This window comes from Rhinolophus sinicus, linkage group LG15, assembly GCF_036562045.2.
Source record: "Rhinolophus sinicus isolate RSC01 linkage group LG15, ASM3656204v1, whole genome shotgun sequence".
Taxonomy (NCBI): domain Eukaryota; kingdom Metazoa; phylum Chordata; class Mammalia; order Chiroptera; family Rhinolophidae; genus Rhinolophus; species Rhinolophus sinicus.
The window spans coordinates 3,185,982-3,205,965 of NC_133764.1; the positions used below are offsets into that span (position 1 = coordinate 3,185,982).

At 43.0% G+C, this 19,984-nt stretch overlaps 1 protein-coding gene across 7 annotated transcripts in view; it reads left to right on the top strand.

Annotated features, from left to right (window-relative positions):
- SPECC1 (sperm antigen with calponin homology and coiled-coil domains 1) overlaps positions 1-19,984 on the top strand; it is a 241,634-nt gene that overhangs the window by 151,297 nt on the left and 70,353 nt on the right. For all 7 annotated transcript variants that reach the window (XM_019757420.2, XM_019757425.2, XM_019757423.2 and 4 more), the window contains 4 exons: positions 573-2,152; positions 15,685-15,892; positions 19,312-19,385; positions 19,752-19,930. In XM_019757420.2, coding sequence (XP_019612979.2) covers positions 573-2,152; positions 15,685-15,892; positions 19,312-19,385; positions 19,752-19,930 — 2,041 coding nt within the window. The remainder of the gene's footprint in view (positions 1-572; positions 2,153-15,684; positions 15,893-19,311; positions 19,386-19,751; positions 19,931-19,984) is intronic.

Sequence of the window (19,984 nt, forward strand, 5' to 3'; positions counted from 1 at the left end):
AATACAGGGCTGTGGAAGGAGGTACAGAAACCCTAGTCAGAACTGGAGAGCCGTGCCCCTAATGCCGAGGTCGCCGGTTCGATTCCCACATGAGCCGGTGAGCTGCGCCCTCTATAGCTAAGATTATGAACAATGGCTCTCCCTGGAGCTGCGCAGCCGTGAGCAGCTGGAGGTCGGTGTGAGCTGCTGTGTGCTGCCCTGTGCTGCCAGGAGCGGCCGGCATCCAGCTTGTGCGGCCGGCAGCAGCAAGAGCTGCCGGGAGCTACTGTGAGTGGCCCACCGATCGACTGGCGACCAACTGCCTCAGCCAGGGGAGCGCAAGGCTCATAATACCAGCGTGGGCCAGGGAGCTGTGTCCTACACAACTAGACTGAGAAACAATGGCTTGAACCGGAGTGGGAGGCGGGGCGGAGGCGGAAGAAAGGAAATAAAACCAAAACTGGATAATTATCTAGAGGTGGAGGAAATGGACGAAGGGCGACAGCCACCATGTTCACCATGCCTTGAAGTCATTTGGGTTTCATTTATAAAAGTGCTTCCTTTGTTTCACTGGTTTCTGCTTCTGTCTTTAGGGGCTGTGACAACGACCAAACGGACAGGCATTCCAGCTCCTCGAGAACTTTCAGTAACTGTCTCAAGAGACAGAACTGTGCCACGTGGTCCCTCCAACCCAAGGAAATCAGTGTCCAGTCCAACTTCTTCCAGCACACCCACCCCTACCAAGCATCTGAGGACCACTTCCACACGACCCAAGCAAGAGAATGAAGGTGGAGAAAAGGCCGTGCTTGAGTCCCAAGTTCGGGAACTTTTGGCAGAAGCCAAAGCGAAAGATAGTGAAATTAACAGGCTTCGAAGTGAACTTAAGAAATACAAGGAGAAAAGGACTCTGAACACTGAAGGAACCGATGCTTTGGACCCAAAGTTAGATGGATCCTCAGTCACAGCAAGTGACTCAGAACAGTTGATAAGAGCTCTTGAGGAGAAGAACAAGCATTTTCAGAAAGAGCTTGCTGACCTGCAGGAAGAAAACCGGACCTTGAAGGAGAAACTGACTGATTTTGAGCATTCACCAAATTCAGAAGGTGGAGCAAGTCACACTGGTGACAGCAGCTGCCCAACATCCATAACCCAAGAGTCAAGCTTCGGAAGCCCAACTGGAAATCAGTTGTCTGGTGAAATCGACGAGTATAAAAACAGCCGTCATGGAAATGCATTACGGACGTCGGGTTCTTCGAGTAGTGATGTTACCAAAGCTTCTTTGTCACCGGATGCCTCCGATTTTGAGCACATCACAGCAGACACCCCTTCTCGGCCCCTGTCTTCAACAAGCAACCCTTTTAAGAGTTCCAAGTGTTCCACCACTGGGAGCTCCCCTAACAATGTGAGTGAACTGTCCCTGGCTTCTCTGACGGAGAAGATACAAAAGATGGAAGAAAATCACCACAGCACCGCCGAAGAACTGCAGGCTACGCTACAAGAATTGTCAGACCAGCAACAAATGGTGCAGGAGCTGACAGCTGAAAATGAGAAGCTGGTGGATGAGAAGACGATTTTGGAAACTTCCTTTCACCAGCATCGAGAGAGAGCAGAGCAGCTAAGTCAAGAAAATGAGAAGCTGATACATCTTTTACAAGAGCGAGTGAAGAATGAAGAGCCCAGCACCCAAGAAGGCAAACGCCTAGAACTGGAGCAGAAGTGTGCAGAGATCCTTGAACAGGGTCGCTTTGAAAGAGAGCAACTGCTCCACATTCAGCAGCAGCTGACCTGCAGTTTACGGAAGGTGGAGGAAGAGAACCAAGGATCTTTAGACGTTATTAAACACCTGAAGGAAGAAAATGAAAAACTGAATGGGTTTCTCGAACTGGAACAGCACAATAACAGTGTGATGGCCAAAACTCTGGAAGAGTGTAAAGCTACACTGGAAGGGCTGAAGATTGAAAATGGGTCTTTGAAGGCTCAGTTGGAGAACGAGAAGCAAGGAGCTGGAGAGACCAGTCCCCTGGGGCAGATGGTGGAGGGCTGTGAAATTCAAGAAATGTTGAAAGTAGCTCGAGCTGAGAAAGATCAGCTGGAACTGTCTTGCACTGAGCTCAAACAAGAATTACTAAAGGCACATGGTGAAATTAAACATGTCTCCAGCCTACTAGCCAAGGTAAGGAGATAGCTCTTGACTACTATTTGCTCATCCTTGTCAACATTTCCCTCCTTGACCTTTAAATTAACAACACAGAGAATCTTTTGCTTAGTCAATTTCATTCATGAATCCAGCATTCCAGCTTGAAGCTCTGTTAGATTCCAGGCAGATTGGGGATACAAAAATGAAACATCCCGATTTCTGACTATAGGCTCTTCAAACTATGGTGGGGATATAGTGAATGGAATCAGTGAGGGGATAAAGATGCAGGGATAAAGAATGTATGTCATAGAGGGCAGCCCAAACTCCTGTGGGAAAGAGGAGCACTTAGAACACATGGGATAAGGGGAGTAGTGCAGGAGGACTTCTTGAAAGAGGAGGCAATAAGCTGAGTCTTGAAGAATGCACGGGAGTTATCCATGTCTATCAGTTAGCATGCTTTGGGCTACTGATAACAGAAAATTAAAATCACCCCAAATTTCTCCACCAAGTTAATGATATAACCATTATTTTGGTGTTTTCTTCCAGATACTCAGATATGTGTGTGTGTATGTGTCCCACAAGTTTGACAAATTTTTTTTCAGAATCACCCTGTACATATTGTTAACTTTTTAAAATTTAATATTTTCTGGGCATATTCTCATTATTATTCTTTTAAACATGACTTTGAAGACCAGATAGTATTTTATTATATCAGTATGTCATATGTACCTTACCTGTCACCTATTGTCAAACATTTATGTTCTTTTCCAGTCTTTTGATGTTGTAAATACATTTTTTAGATCTGTCATTATTTCCTTAGGCAAGATTTCTACATTGACTTGTTGTGTCAGAGTGTGACCATTTTAAAGTCTTTCAATACGTTTAGCCAGGTTGATTGCCCTACAGAAATGCTATTCCAGTCCGTTCCCACCAGCAGATCATAAGCACTTGCCAACAGTTGGCATCAAGTTGTTGGATCATTCAAATCTTGTCTTCTTTACTTTTTTCCCCCCTCCCCTTCTTCACTTTGAAAGATCTTCCCCAACCCAAGATCAAATTAAATAAATCACTTCTTTCATTTTAAAAAATAATCCTTTAATTAGTCTGGAACTTTGTTATGTAATGAAGATGGCTGGTAATTGTATAATATTCTTCCCACTCACAGAGCAGTGCTGGAAAGGTGTAAACAGGTGGCTTCTTGTTTCGAATTTCCTCTAAGCTCTGGGTCTGTGATTTAGGGGTTCCTTGGTGAGAGAGGTTGAAAACATTTCAGGGGTTATGACTGTTTTAAGAAACAAATTAGCCATGAGCTTCCAAGGGGATTTTTTCTCTACGGCTTCGTCTACCTTTAAGTTAAGTGAGTTGCAAACTGATTCTGGCATTGGGTTGTCTGATGATCTGAGTGTTGGTAGTGTTGGTACTTTTATCATTGCCTGTGTCCTAAATTCACAGCATTTTGTTGAAACTGTGAAAGCAATTCCATTGAAGGTACTAGCCGGGGGTCCATTTGAACTGTAGGTTGGTAATTGTAGCTTTACGTTAAGTTCTAATATCTGTGGAATAAGTTCCCCCCTCCATTACTCTATTGCAAAATGTTTAATCTCCCTAGTGACCTTCTCAAAGTCCTCTGTCAAGTCCCTTATCTGTTTCTGTGGTATTTTGATTGGTATCACATTAAATATGTGTGTCAATGAAAAATGTGTCACCTTAAAACAATAGCTTTTCTGATCATAAAATTAATACTCATTACAGAAGGTTTAGAGCATACAGAAAAGTATAAAGAAGAAAATAAACACTACCTTTAATCTCCCTGCTTGGAGAAAAACACTACTAACATTTTGCTATATGTCTTTTCAAACGTTTCCCAGGTTATGCACTTTTGGACATGCATACAAACTGGTATCAGTATACTTACAATGTTTAATCTTCCTGTTTAAAAGAGTGGAGTATGTCACTCCACGTTTTATGAAGATAAAACCCAGTTGGATTAGCTTATCAATTCTACTGTTTATCTATTTCTGAATAATTTGTTTCTAATTAATCAATTCTTTTATCCTGCTTTTTGTACATTCCTTTGTTTTTTTTCTTAGTTTTTTGAGTAAAATTCTTTGTTTAAGTTTGTCCTTACTTGGTTAATAATGAAAGCATTTAAAGGTATAACTCTGTCCTTTATTATTACAGCTTTGGCTAAAGGAAGATAATAAAATCTAGAATTTTCTGGGATAAACTAAGTCTACTTTGGAGAAAAGGGAAAAACATTTACATTCTCTGTAGAGTACAAGGTCCAACATACTTTTTTTCCTTTTTTTAAAAGGTGTACAACGTAGTGATTAGACATTTATATAACTTATGAAGTGATTCCCCCTGACTAGTCTAGTACCCACTTGGCACCATACATAGTTATTAGAATATTATTGACTATATTCCCTATGCTTTACTTTATACCCCCATCACTATCTTATAACTACCAACTTGTCCTTCTTAATCCCTTCGTCTTTTTCACCCTGCCCACAACCCCTCTCATCCATCACCCCAACAAATCTAGTAATATGACACCATACATAGTTACTACAATATTATTGACTATAGTCCTTATGCTGTACCCTACATACCCATAACTACTTTGTAACAACCAATTTCTACTTCTTAATCCCTTCCCCTTTTTCACCTACACCTAACCCCTCTCCTATCTGGCAGCCATCAAAATGTTCTCTGTATCTATGAGTTTGTTTTTGTTTTGTGTATTCATTTATTTTATTCTTTAGATTTCACATATAAGTGAAATCATATGACATTTAGGTACAAAGTGTTTTAAATCAAGCTGTTAATTATATTATTCATGTACATGTATTTCATTCATATCTTTATGCATTGCTTGCTGATTAAAATGATCAAATACATGACATTAGGACGGAAAAGGTTTAGCTAGTATTTTGAGGTAAGAGTCATAAGTAAAAGGTGTGAGGCATGGTGTCACATAGAATTTATTTTATAGGTATCAAGGTCCTATGCTTTTGTGCTGTCTTATGTGTACAGGGACGTCGATCTGTAATTGCAGTGATGTTGTATCTTCTACTAATCTTTCTGCACTTTTCTATTACTGTAGAAAAACCGAGACCTCTTAGGCAGACTTAACAGCATATTGTAGCCCCACTGCAGAAGGTCAACTAATCCACCAGCAACCATGAATTCAAATAAGGCAGAAGAGACTCATGCCCGAAGGATGTAGCACAAAACTTAATGAAGGATATAAAGTGCTGGACCGAGAGGTGGAAAGCCTGGGTCCTTCTGATGTGGCTAAGGGTTAATTTTGCGGCCTCAGGCAGGCACCTTTCCGTTATCAGTGTTGACTAGAAATGTGATTATCAGTGTTGAAAAGAAGTGTGATGGTGGAGGAATCCTGTTCCTGCTTTCAAGGGAGTGCATTGAACAATTTCATCATTAAGGACTGTTGTGGGCATTTGATGTATACCTTTTATTGAGTTATGCAAGTATTTTGCTAAGAAATGTTTTGTTTGTTTATTTTATTTTTTAATTTTTATTGGGGAACAGTGTGTTTTTCCAGGACCCGTCAGTTCCAAGTCAAGTCGTTGTTTTCAATCTCGTTGTGGAGCACACAGCTCACTGGCCCATGTGGGGATCAAACTGGCAACCTTGGTGTTACAAGCACTGAGCTCTAACCAACTGAGCCAACCAGTCTCCCTGTTTGCTTATTATTTTTTAAAAAAAAAGATGGAAATTGAATTTTTCTACATCTACTGTAGATCTTATACATCTGTAAGATCTATACCGTATATTTTGGACATCTACTATGATCTTACAGTTTTTATGTAATAATGATGTTTTTCTCCTTTAATTTGTTGCTGAGGTGAATTACAATAACAGATTTTCTAATGTAATCTAGTGTTAAATCACCTTTGCGTTCCTGGGGTAAACTTTGATTCTTCAGTTCTCAGTTGCCTCACTTGCCATTCTTGCGTAGAACTTTCAGACATAACCACCTTAAGCAGGTGTCAGAGTGACTGTCATGTAAATTGCCAGGCGAACCACAAGGGATGGACAACTTTTACCCTTGAGCTCTACATTCATCCACTCTCATTTATGGCAGAAGGTGAATATTAGGAGAAAAGAACAAAATAGCCTATTTACAAAGAGGAAAGGCAATGCCAAACCATCCCATGGTGTAAGAGATTTAGTAAATCTATATACATTTCCAGTTTAGATAAGTTACTTGAGTGACTCAGACACTGTTAGAAGAGTCTCTGAAAATCCTTAAAGTGTAAATTTTTTTGTATTGGTTGGTCTGTTCTCATACAATAAATGGAAAGTTGGTAGGATGTTTACAGTAATTGTGTGACTGTTTTATAGGCTTTTTTTCCCTCGTTGCTTTGTCTTCAGCTATTATTTGCTGATATCTCTCCATTCTTTCAGCTTCTCTGATACCCACCGTGTACATTTTGCTGGCAGCTTAATGTGTGATTCTATAACATATCTCTGTACGACCTTAAGGAAGGGCCTAATCCCACAGAATCCTGAAGTGCCGACCTCCTGTAAGCCACACGCGCCTGCCCGAACCAACACGCAGCATGTAGTCACGTGGGATTATTGTTTTTCCAGGTTACAGTGCAACTCAGGTTCACATTTTTTTGACTTTCAAGTTTTAAGTTGTTTGGAATCTTGGTTTCAAGTTAAAGAATTTTTACCCAGACTTGACACCTAGAAGTTTTAAAAGAAACTACTGATTTCTTCCCCCTGAGGTTGAAAGCTTATCAGTGATATATCCTTAGAAATCTAGTTCTTTCTGCAGTAACTCAGGTCTTTTCCAGAAGAGTAAGGAGGTTATAAAGAAACACTTGCTTTGAAAGGTCAGAGAAAACTAGAGGTGAAAAGATCATTGTGTGAGCCGTGTTGGTCACCAGGCCAAACTAGGGTAACCACTCGCCATAAAGGGCAAAACCAGAACTTGAGAGAAAGATGTGGCAAGGAGACGGTCCTGTGGCCATGACTTTAGAACAAGACTCTCTGAAGGACCGAGGAGATCCTGGAACCTGGCCTGCATAGCAGGTGGTCCACCAGAATGCCCAGGTGATGCTTTGTACTGTAAGGAACAGGGACCCCTGTTGTCAGTGGCCTAAGTCAGCACACATTCACTGTGCTTATGTTGTCAGACGTCAGGACATAGGCAGTTGGTAGCTGTGGTCCAGGGGTTGCATAATGTCCAGGCTCTGAGTTGGCAGCTCCATGATTCCCCCGCCTTCCTGCGGAGGGTGCAGAGAACGCAGCGTCTCCAGCATCTCATCCCTACGGTCCCAGCAGGCAGGAGGCTTGGCAGGTCCTCAGGCACCCCAGTCCTATCAGGAGAACATGTCTCCCCAGCAGCCACCTCAGCAGCTTTCCCTTTATATATGGTCAGAACTGGGTCACACACCCTTCCCCGCTCCTCCCTTCTTGAAATCACAAGATCACATCCTGACTCTTGAACAAAGTTGGGATTCTTTGTGAGAAGAAAAGGGAGAAGGGCTTTTGGGGTAGAGAAGGGCACCGTTGTCACAGCCTCCAACAGGACTCCCTCCACACGTTCACTCTTCTCCACTCCTGTTCGTTCTCCACGAAGCACTCACAGGGATCTCCCGAGTGTGTAATGCCTTCAGCAGTTTCCCTTTGCACCAAACTCTCCACCCTGCACGAAGCCCTGGGGTCACCTGCTTACACCTCCAGCCTCTGTCCCACCACCGCCCTCCCTGCCCAGGTCCAGCCAGGCCAAGGTCTTGTCCTAACACCAGGTGAAGCAGGTGAGGGCTGTCATTGCCAGAAGTGCTCTTGCCTCTCTTTGTTTCCCTGGTCCAGTCCCTATTCTTCACCTGCCTGGTCTTGTCTTAAAGTTTAGGTCTCAACTATGGTGTCACTTCTTCACAGAGGCCTTCAGTTCTGTGGGACCATTGTCTTGTGGACTCAGCAGGCTGCCAGGTCTGGATCAGCTCGGATGACTTGTGTGAAAGACTCTTGCCCAAGCCCAGCACCTCAGAGGAGCTCAGAAGTGTCGGTGAATCTCTTTGGTAGAGTTGAGGGGAACCTAGGGATCACGTCCCCACGAATCATGGACTGGATACTGTTGGGAGAGTTGTTTCAGCGCAAACATGGAAATGTCAGTGATTTTCAGTTCAGAAAGTTTCCCCCACTCTCTCCAGTATCTTTGGCTGGTGACGATACATCAGCCCTCTTGGTGAAACAGAACCCAGTGACTTCATGCTGGGAAGAAGGCATGTAAGGAACCTGTGTGAACAGAGCCTGTCTTCCTGCGCTGCCGTGGAAGTCAGGAGGAGGAGGCCCAGGGAGGCAGCTGGGGAAAGGCCTGCAGGCTCTTCGGGGAACCTTCAGGGTGGGCCGTGGCCTCAGGAAACATGCCACAGGCCCCAACCTTGTGCAAAGCCTGAAGCCTGCTGTGCACAGGAGCTGAAGCTTAGGAAGAATCATCTGTAAAGCCAGAGTGCCTGTTCATCCTTTGTTAGGTCAGATATGACACTCATGTGTTGGCACGACTATTGGATCTCCCCCACCCCCACTCCCGCAGGGCTCTGCTCTTGAAACCAGGTGAAGAGAGGTGGGAGCTCAACCTGAGGGTTTGATGAAGGGAGATCTGATATTTGAGTCAGGGTGGTCTTGCGAGTGGGGCCAGAACCACAGAATCTGTGCCGCGTTCCCGGAGCTCCCCTGTAATTCGCAAGAGCAGGCCATGGCGTCTCCCGTGGACCCAGTGTCACCTCTCCCTTTCTGGGTTTCCCTGGCTGACCTCCCCCTTCTCTCCTGAGGGACCTGTTTTTCTCTTTAGATGTGATAATACCTTTCGTGAAGCCGAGTACCTTTCTCTTTCTTTAACTTGACCTTAGGACTTGTCTCTGAGCCTGGTGTCTCTCCAGCATTTGTCTCTCTTGGGTGCTTGGGGAGCAGCTTGGTGAGCACGAAATGTCTCCTAGAGAGTTCCCAGAGTGAAATACAGATTTTTACCTTCTTTTAGTTTTCCATAGCCATTTTTCTTTTTCTGTAACAAAAGTATAAACTAAACTAGCATATTTTCCTCCATCTTGGCATAGAGATAATGGGGGAGAAATGTTTGAATTTAGGCCAGTATGAATGAAACGTGGCTCTTCATCACCAGTATCTATTCAGAACAGGGCCAAGAATTAAGCAGAAGGCGTTTAGAGTAGCCAAGTTAGATGTGGAAACAAACACAACAAAAATAACACATTCTTACTCATGGTCAAGTTACTCACTGCAATCAGTCCAAGTTTATTCACTTTTATACTATATATAATTTTAACATTGTGACTTCTTTCATATCTTAGGTATCCAGTAAATACCTGTTGAATGGATGACTGAATGTCAGAGAAACTTGCAACAGAATTAGGAGAGAGGCTGTTATAATTATATCAATATGTTAAAAAGTTCAGTTTATCATATTTTAATAATAGGAACTAATGTTTTAGTGCTTTATATGTGCTGGGTACTCAGAGCCTTTAGATCATTTAATCTCATTTAATCATCATAATTTTATGGTGTCGATACTGTCAGATAATTTTTTTCAGTTGAGGAAACTGAAGCAGAGAATGATTAAATTATTAGGCTAATTCATTAATTGATGAAGGCTGGGATTCAAAGTTGGGTCTGACCCCAGAACTCTTACTCTTAATTACTAACTTACACTGTTTCCTGGTTACATGAAAATAAAGAAGAAATAGGAAGACATTTAAAGCAGACCTAAGGCCTCTAATACACTGTTGTCTTAAGGCCAAAACCTTTTGGTTTGAAGAAAGCACCCTTCCAAGTCTCAATGCACTACGAGAATTTTACTTGATTATAACACAGTAGAGAAATTCACAGAGAAAACCTGGATCATCAAGACTTCTCCTTTTGTTTGATTTATAACCTGAGTCTTGAGGGGAATGGGAGTTAACCAGGTGAGTTGGTCGAGGGTGGGGACAGTGGGAATGTTGCAGGAAGAGAACAACAAGTTCTCAGGCCAGAAAGCTTGGCCTGATCAAGGAAGCCATGCAAATAGCAAATAGTGTGTAACTGCTGGAGTACACAGGGTGCTTCCCTGAAGTGTCAGGAGGGGGCCTCCCACTCGTGCAGAATGCATTTTATCCTCAAGTGGAGTCACTGAAGACTTTTTTTTATTACAGCTTTATTGAGATATAATTTACATAAAGTGTACAAGTAGTGATCTTTCATATGTTCACAGTTGGGTGGCCATCACCACAATCAATTATAGAACATTTTTATCACCCCGTAAAGCAACCATGTCACTCCCCAATACCCCTCCCTCCTAGCCCCTGGCAACCACTAATCTACTTTTTGTCCCTATGGATTTGCCTATTCTATACATTTCATCAAATGGGATCATATAATACATGGGCCTTTAGCATCTGGATTCTTTCACTTTGCATAATGTTTTTGAGGTTCATTCACGTGGTAGCATGAATCAGTAATTCATTCCTACTTATAGGTGACTAATATTCCATTGTGTGAATACACCACATTTTGTTTATCCATTCATCAGTTGATGGACAGTTGGGTTGTTTCTACTTTTTGGTCATTATGAATAATGTTGCCATGAACATTTGTGTGCAGATTTTTGTGTGAATATGTGTTTTCGTGTCTCTTGGTTATATGCCCAGGAGTAGAATTGCTGGGTCATACATTAATTCTATATTTAACTCTCTGAAGAACTGCCCGGCTGTTTCCCACACCATTTTACATTCCCACCAACAATGTATACGGGTCCCACAATATTTCCCCATCCTTGCCAACATTGTTATTTTCCATTTAAAAACATATTGTCACCATCCTATTAGGTGTTGACATGGTGTCTCGTTGTGCTTTTGATTTGCGTTTCTCCAGTGACTAACGACATCATGCACTTTTTCATGTGCTTGTTGGCCATATGTATGTCTTTGGAGAAATACCTATTTAGATCCTTTGCCTATTTTTTAAAATTGTATTGTGTTAGTATTGTTGAGTTGTAGGAATTCTTTATATATTCTTATCAGATACATGATTTGCAAATATTTTCTCCCATTCGTTGGATTATCTTTTCAGTGTATTGATAGTGTCCTTTGAGGCACAAAAGTTTTTAATTTTGATGAAGTCCAATTTACCTGTCTTTTTTTTTCGTTTATCTTGGTCACTTGTGCTTTTGGTCTGAAGAAATTTAAATGGGAGTTATAGGATCACATTTGCAGTTTAGAAAGATTACTTTGGCCCCAACCAGGTGAGTAAGAATGAAGGACTGAACGGGGGAGGGGGGAGGGATTAGGCAGGAGGACGTGGTCTGGAAAGACATTTAGAAGGTGTAGGCTCAGTGGGGTTTGGTGACTTGATACTGCATGTGTGCAGGGAAGAGGGGTTCAGTTCACTCAGATCTCTGGCTTGTGTGACAGAATATGTGGTTTTGCTGCTTACTAGTGAGGAATCATAGAAGATGGAGCAGGTTTGAGGAGGGACACTTGTCAGCGACTGGACGTGTAAACATCCAGAAAGGATGCCCAGGCCTGCAAACTAGGCTGCTCTCAGAACCTGCCGGGCAGCCCCAAACAGGTCCTGAGGCCAAACGTGCCCCCAGACCCAGGAGCCACCTCTCTTGTACCTGAGGTCTCCCTCTGCCCCTTAGTATCTTTAGAAGCAGTAAACCTATGTATCACCAGCATGTTCTCCTACTAGGCATTTTATATTTGCTGAGGTTTGCAAAGAGTCTCAAGCCCATCAGAGGAAGACATGTTGTTGAAGATGGGTAGGTGGGATTCTTAACTTCTTTTTTACCAGCCTCTGCCCTTGTAGATCATTTAGTGGTCAAACCATCATGGCCGTTTGTTCACTTTCCCTAGAAGAGAACCTAGATGTGTCTGTGGTACCTCTGTGGCCAACACAGGAATGCTCTATTATGTCTGCAGTGGGTGCGACTGCACCCCCAGATCCCCAGACTGGAACACTCCTTCCCCCAGCTGTGGGGCAGTGATGGCTGCTGACTGCCCAGCTGAAGACCCTCTCCAGGCTTGCCCCCTGCCAGGAGGGCTGCCTTGCCCCAGGGCTGCCCCTTCCCCAGGACAGCTGCACCAGGGCAGTCCATTGGGTGGGGGGAGGCCCAGGCCCTCACTTCAATTTGGAGCAGCTCTGAAGGGCATCCTAGGTGTGGAGCTCCCCTTGCTGTGGCTGCCTTGCAGTTCCCTTCTTTTCTGCCCCAACTAGCTTCCTTCACTCCTGCAGAACACTCTCCTACAAACTTCTTATGTGCACATCCCCAGCTCAGTCCATTTCCCTGGGAACCAAACCTGTGACAATGCTTTTTCCTCAATTTCTGTGTCTGACAAGCCCGAGGAAAGGTTGTGACACTTTCTGAGACTGTAGCCCAGTGTACCTCAGAGCTGCTCTGCCTGCCCTTGCATCCCAAGCTCCTAGAAGGTGCGTGACGAGGCTGAGTCCTACCAGGGAGTCCTGAGTGATCTCTGCTGCCATCTGCCTTTGGTGGCTGTCAGAGCGGCAAGGATAGGGTCTGCTGGCCCCATCTCCAAGCAGGACTAGTTCTCTCAGGAAATTTGTTTGAATCTATTTGTAATGCAATTCTGCACACCCCATTTCTAAAGAAAGTTGATTTTTGAAGATGAGAAGTGCTTGGAATGCGTGAAAGGGATTTCCTTTTTTAAAGGGAAACATTGAAAATCACATTGCTGGGTGTCTGATAGTGTGATTTTTGAACTGGAGAAACTAGACTCAAAAGAATTAGCCTGCAGAAAGGCTGGTGAAATAGACGGCAACCTAGAACTCTTACCCTGTTTCCCCGAAAATAAGACCTAGCCAGACCATCAGCTCTAATGCATCTTTTGGAGCAAAAATTAATATAAGACCCAGTATAATATATAATATAATACAACATAATATAATATAAAAAATAATATAATATATAATATAATATAATATCGAGTCATATTAATTTTTGCTCCAAAAGACGCATTACAGCTGATGGTCTGGCTAGGTCTTATTTTCAGGAAAACGTGGTAACAGTCATCAGAGCACAGGAAGTTGGTCTCATCTGCTTACCTACTTGGTAAATTGGATTGTTCTTTTTAAATTGATTTAATTTCTCCCCCTCTCCATGTTAATTTGTAAAATGAATATATTATAAAAATACCTGCCTGTTATTACCTAGCAAGCTCCTAGGGAAGAAGTTGTGAAGCTTCTTAAGGATTTGCTTTTTTTTTTTTTTTTTTAATAAAATGTCTTTCTGGAGTACATTGCTAAGCTTGAGACTAAATGGAAGAATGATGTCTGTAATTTGAAATTTGTAGGCTTACCTCATCGGTTTACCGACCCCAGCAGTCAGCAGCACGTCACGGTGGCCCCGCCCACCCTTGTGCTTACCGTTTGGTTCTGTGATCACCAGGAGCCAACACATGGGGTGTAAAGGGAGGTAGGAGCCTCTGAGAGGCCAGCAGCAGCCCCAGCTGCATGCAGAGACCCTCCTCAGGGCTCTCAACCTTTCGGTTACCTGGTTACACCCTCAGGGTTTACACACACCCCACAGCAGTCCCAACCAAGTAATGTGTGTGTTTCTAGGCTCCAGGTGAGTAGCCCTGAGTCTGAAGGTCCATGACACAAGCTGGCCAGCCCTGCATAAAAGCAGGGTCTGACTCAGGACGCAAGCCTCAAAGGCTGCTTTGCAACTGCCGTCAAGCCTTCTAGTATCTAAAATGCAGTGCCCCTTTTCTCCTTAAAAGCCGTCTTCTGTTTATTACAGCAGCTATCAGATAAAAAACTTTGGGTCTGTGACATGTGTTGTAATTTCCTTGGACCTGTATTATATTCTTGTCTAATATTGTATACACTAAGACATAAGGCAATTATGAGAGAAACAATAACTTACTGCGTGCTTATCATGTGCGAGGTACTGCGGCAGGCTCTTTAAGTGCATTATTTCGTTTAATTGTTCAGATGAGGAAACCCAGACAGAGTGATTAAAGAATACAGGGCTTGGTTTGGTAGAATTGGGGTTTTAAACTGGAAGTCCGGCTCCAGGTTCTCACCCTTAGCCATTTTGGTGCACTGTGATGCAGCTTTCAAACTTAGGACCATAACCTTCAGTGACAATATTTAATTTGTAACACAGAGCCACACAGCTTTGTACTAGTTTCACAGAACAACGCTCTCCCTTAACGTAGGCAGTGTATCCTGGTTCTTCCCCACACTTATTCCCTCCCTCCTTCCCTTCCTTCCTTCTGTATCATGATCTCCCAATTGAAAAACAGTGCAATACTGCCTTCCACTCTTGGTTCACTCATCAGATACTCATTTGGGCCTCCCATGTGTCTGACACTGTGTAGGTACCTGGGGTTCAAGGGGAGAAAAGCACACAGAGTCCCTGTCCCCGTAGAGCATACAGACAGAAGGTTTTGCACATGAAATGCAATTGGAAAAAACATCTATTGTATATGGAAACCCCTCCAAATCCAGGAAGAGATCTATTAGATATCAAACTTACATTACCTACTAAATATACAACTATTTAGTAACATTAATGAAAGGACTATAGAAAAGGGACATAGTTCATAATAATAAAATCATTAGTATATTCAGACAATAGAATGCTATGCACCGTTTAAAATAATGACCTAGAGCGATGTGTATTAATATGGATACATCTTAAAAACAAGTTACAAAAGCATAATCAAAAGCATGTTAGCATATAGTACAATGCAGTATAATACAGTACATGGCAAAAGCATAATATAGTATAATATCATTTGTGTAAAAATTATATGTGTAAAAACCATTCAAGGAATGACCACACACCAATTTTAGGATAATACATATTACTCTCTAGAGTGGGAAGGAAGTTGAGACTTTTTCAAACCTAGTTAAAGTAAAAAAAATTAAACAAACGTGCAAAATTTAACCATTGTTAAGTCTGTGGATGCATGGTTATCTCCTCAGTTTTTTGGTGCTCTTCTCTGTTTTAAATGTTTAGTGATTAAAAATTGAAAAGGTGCAATGAGGTTTTTTTTAATCTTTTTTTTACAGTGAGTTTTTGTACTGTGCCACTTTTGTTTCCAGCGCATGCGTTTTCTATGTTCTATGTTCTATGCCTTCAACTGATGTTCTCTATCACATTAATGTTGTATTCCTCTAAAGAAACACTGTAACCACATTTTATGGTTAGAGAGATTTGGGGTTCGTAAGGGGCGTTGTTCTTGGTTGACCGACAGAGGGAGCTGCTCCATAACAGATGTGAGGTGAGGCAGGCACAGCCAGCCAGCTCTCCTAGTGCAGGACCCCGCCTCCCAATGTGCTAGGAGTAAAGTGGTAGGAAGGGGCACACAATCCACCCATTTGTCTATTTACACATCACATTTCTCTGAATATTTATAGCCTTGGCTATTTCTGAGGCTAAGAGTATAGAAATGATGCCAGGTGTGGCATGTTCCAGGAGCTTCCTTTGCTGCTGCGTCCATGAGCCTGATGCTGATGTGTGGCAAACTCTTTCCTGTTAAATTGACCAGGGAACCTCCCTTTTATTCTAGGCAGAAAAGGATTATTCTTACTTGAAGGAGGTATGTGAGCATCAAGCAGAACAGCTGAGCAGAACCAGCCTAAAACTGCAAGAGAAAGCATCAGAGAGTGACGCGGAGATTAAAGACATGAAGGAAACCATATTTGAATTGGAAGATCAAGTAGAACAGCATCGAGCTGTCAAGTTACATAATAATCAACTCATCAGTGAGCTAGAAAGTAAGTGAAATTCATCCCTTGTAAAATGTGGTGTGAAGGGCAGCCAGATGGCTCAGGTGGTTAGAGCGTGGTGCTCTTAACAACAAGGTTGCTGGTTCGATCCCCACATGGGCCACTGTGAGCTGCGCCCTCCACAACTAGATTGGAACAACTACTTGACTTGGAGCTGATGGGTCCTGGAAAAACACACTTAAATAAATAAATTTAATTTAAAAATATGGTGAGTGATTAGAATACAAAAGAAACCAGTGACTGTGGGAGGGTATGTAAGAATGTTTATGAAAAGTCTTTCGAGTATTCTATAATCTCCTAGGAAGACTGGCAATTAAGAAAAACAGAGTAATTAATCTTTTGAACTAAGTTGAAAACTGGGTGGTGTAGAAGAAAAGGTGTTGAACGTGAATTCCAGCTTGTGTCCCATTGACAGTAGGATATCAAATAATGTTTAAAGTTGACCACTTTGCTACTGAAGAGGCACCAATGTGTGGCTTATTTATGAACTCATTGTTTTCTTTGAATAGGGAAAGGCATTTACAAAGAGATTAGTTAAACATTGCCTGCTTTATCCAAATAAGCCTTATGAAATGACCACATCTAATGTGTTTTGCTTTTGTAACAAAAGAATTAATACACAGAGCTTTTACTGACACTAACCATTGCTAGAAATAGCATAGTCAGTTGCCTGAGAAGTTTTTCAACATGCCCAGTTCATCCTGATTATTCATGGAATCCATATTTGCAAATTCCCCTGTTAGCTAAAATGTATTTATAATCTCAAAATCAGTACATTCCACACTTTCAGTCATTTGCAGACGTGTGCAGAGCGGTGAAAATGTGAGTCTCCCAAAGTGCATTCCCACTGCATGTCAAACACCGTGATACTCCACCTTCTGTTTCAGCGCCGACACTGTAAACCAGTGTCCTTTTCATGGTTTATTTGGTACCATGTTTTCTGTTTGCATTTTGTGCTTTTTGTTGGTGATTTGACTGTTTGAAACACTTGAAGTGACCCCCAAGTGTAGTCTCAGAATGCTTCTTAGTGTTCCTAAGTGCAAAAAAACTGTGATGTGCCTTGTGGAGAAAATATGTGTGTTGGATAAGCTTTGTTGAAGCACGAGTTATAGTGCTGGTGGCCATGAGTTCAAAGTTAATGAATCAACAGTGTTCATTGAATCGTTCAATGTCAACTAAAACTTCCAGATACAGGAAGAGGAAGTTCACCAATCTATATATGAGACGGCTCCAGAAAGTGCTAAAGTAACATCTGTGATGTGTGATGAAACTGTGGAAAAGATGGTAAAGCAGCTAAATTTGTGGCTTCATGTGATGACAGCCAATAAAAAAAACCCAAAAAACAAAAACAGACAAACAAACAAAAAAAAAACGTGCTGAACAGCATTGTTGTGAAGCCAAAACCCAAAGAAATTTACGGTCACATTTCCCAGGGCTGGGAAAGTGTTAAACCCTTCTCAGCTAGTGCTGGCTGGCTCCCATGGTTTAAAAGGCCACATGCTTGTGGAAAAAGTTAAAAACTTGAAGCTCGTGAGGCAGGTTCTGCAGATCAGGAGGCTACGGAAGAATTTTTAACATACCTGTTGACTGTTATGTTGGAAAAGGTTTATGTGGGCCAGCAGGTTTCCAGCACTGATGGGATGGGTGATTTTTAAAAGGACATTGGCAAATGAACCTATATTAACGTAAATAGGGTTTTGTTTGACAAAGATGTTGTGACCAGAGGTTCCCAGGACCTAATGCAGTATTTCCCGTGAGAACAATAGTTTAGTGTTCGCTAATTCGGTGTGCATGGCAAGTTTATGTAACTCACACAAATAATGAGAGTTGACTATATTCTTCACCTTGATTAATTGTAGTACAGAGGCTCCATTCTTCATTAGACCTGATAGGTGTTAGAGCTGTAGCAGATGGGCTTTCAATGTCCGTGTCATTCAGACTGTTCTTGGTAGTCGTGCTTGAGAATACAACAAAAAACTAGCTGCCATTGTCAGTGTGTTTACAATCACAGCACCATACTTGCAAAGTATAAAGCAAAGAAGAGAAGTCCAGTTTTGTTTTGTTTTTCTCTTAGTGATATGTTGCTATTGAGAATTTGGTTGTCCCCAAACCCTTAAAAGTCAGCATGGACACACTATGAAAGAAGCATATAATTAAAGTCCAGAGCAGATGTCAAACCTACTCCCTATCGAAGCCTTTTTTTTTTTTTAATTTTATTGAGGGATATTAGGGAACAATGTGTTTCTCCAAGGCCCATCAGCTCCAAGTCGTTGTCCTTCATCTAGTTGTGGAGGGAGCAGCCCACCCTTCCATGCGGGAACTGAACCGGCAACCCTGTTGTTCAGAGCTCACGCTGTAACCAACTGAGCCATCGGCTGCCCCTTAGGAAGCTTTTCAACTTCTGTCAGGGATAATAAGGTGTTATTAAGATGTCTTCAACTAGGAGGCCTGGGACACACAAATCTAGCCTGAGACAATCACTCGTCCCTATAAGATCCTTGAAAGAAATGGACAAAAAAATAAAAAGTTAAGGAGCATTTTCTCATTCTGCAGTATTGACCCCAAACACAAATTCTCAGGCCCCACGTGCTGAATTAGAACTGCTGGGGTAGGACCTGACCCTGTGGGTTTTTTGCGAAGCTTCTCTGACAATTCTGATCCATATCCTTAATAGACAGCTTCTGCTCTGAAATGGATCGTGAGGAAGCATTGAAGAATTTTAACTAGGTAATGGATCTGATCAGGTGTAAATAGAAATGACTGATAGCAACCTGGAGAGAACAGGAGACAGAGAGGAGGAGGGCCTGAAGATGGTCTTAATTAGGGAGAGAGAGTCAGGTCACCCATGAGCTGTTAAAGTGCACACATCATGTCCCCTCTGCCCTTGGAGGTTCCGATTTCATGGATCAGTGTCTGGGGCCTGAACATCTGTGTTTTTGAAAAGCTTCACATGTGATTCTGAGGTTTAACTGTGAGTAAGAACTGTGACTCTAGAAATGGGCCTAGAAGTCGCAATAGTAATAACCAGTCACGTCCTCTGTTACACAGAGGCCCCCTACCTCACAGCGATGAAAGGACATTCAGGATGACGTGTGCCAATGTTGGGGAGGCCGAGAGCATGTGTAATGGTGTGAGTGGCTGTGGAGGTCTCTTCCCATGGTGCCTCAGTTCTGCAGCCTGTCATCTAACCTAAGGAAACACCACTTGTTTCCAACTCATCCCATTGTCTGACGTGGGAGAACCGCCTGCTCCTGGCATCCAGTTTTCAGGGCTAAGAATGGAATTTATAGTAGGATGGATGGATTTGAAAACCTACTGCCAAATCTGGAGCTCCATTGCTGCCTAGCTGACCTTCTCCCAACAGTCTCACACCTCTTCTAATTCCTGTCTGACTTGTTTGTTTCTAGGCAGTGTGATAAAGCTGGAGGAACAGAAATCAGACCTGGAGAGGCAGCTGAAGACTCTGACTAAGCAGATAAAGGTGAGATGCGGTTACAGCAGGGGATGGGCATCCTTTTACTGGATGTGTCCCCCTCAGGTTTGGAGACCTTTGAAAAATACCCTGCTGACTCTCTCTCAACTGTTTTCTCATAGTACATTTCCATGGCCCGGGCCCTGGAACCACCAGTTAGTACTGGCAAGAAGTAAAATGAAAGCAACCATTCAGTTTCAGGATAGAGAACTGTCATGACACGAAGTTGTCATGCCCACCTGTGCCTTTTACGGTGCTTCGCTAAGTACTGCCCAGCCAGTCTTTCCTGGTGATGGGCGCTGGGGACCCTGCAGCCCCTGCCCCAGCGCCAGCCTCCGTGGCGTCTGACTATGGTGTGCACTCTGGCGTTTACAGGAGGAGACTGAGGAGTGGAGGCGGTTCCAGGCGGACCTGCAGACCGCAGTCGTGGTAGCCAACGACATCAAATGTGAGGCCCAGCAGGAGCTGCGCAGCGTGAAGAGGCGGCTGCTGGAGGAGGAGGAGAAGACTGCCAGGCTGCAGAAGGAGCTGGGGGACATGCAGGGCCTCAGCAGGTGGGTCACAGCGGAGCCATGCCCTGCGAGGCTGAGGGCTCCTGCACGGTGCTT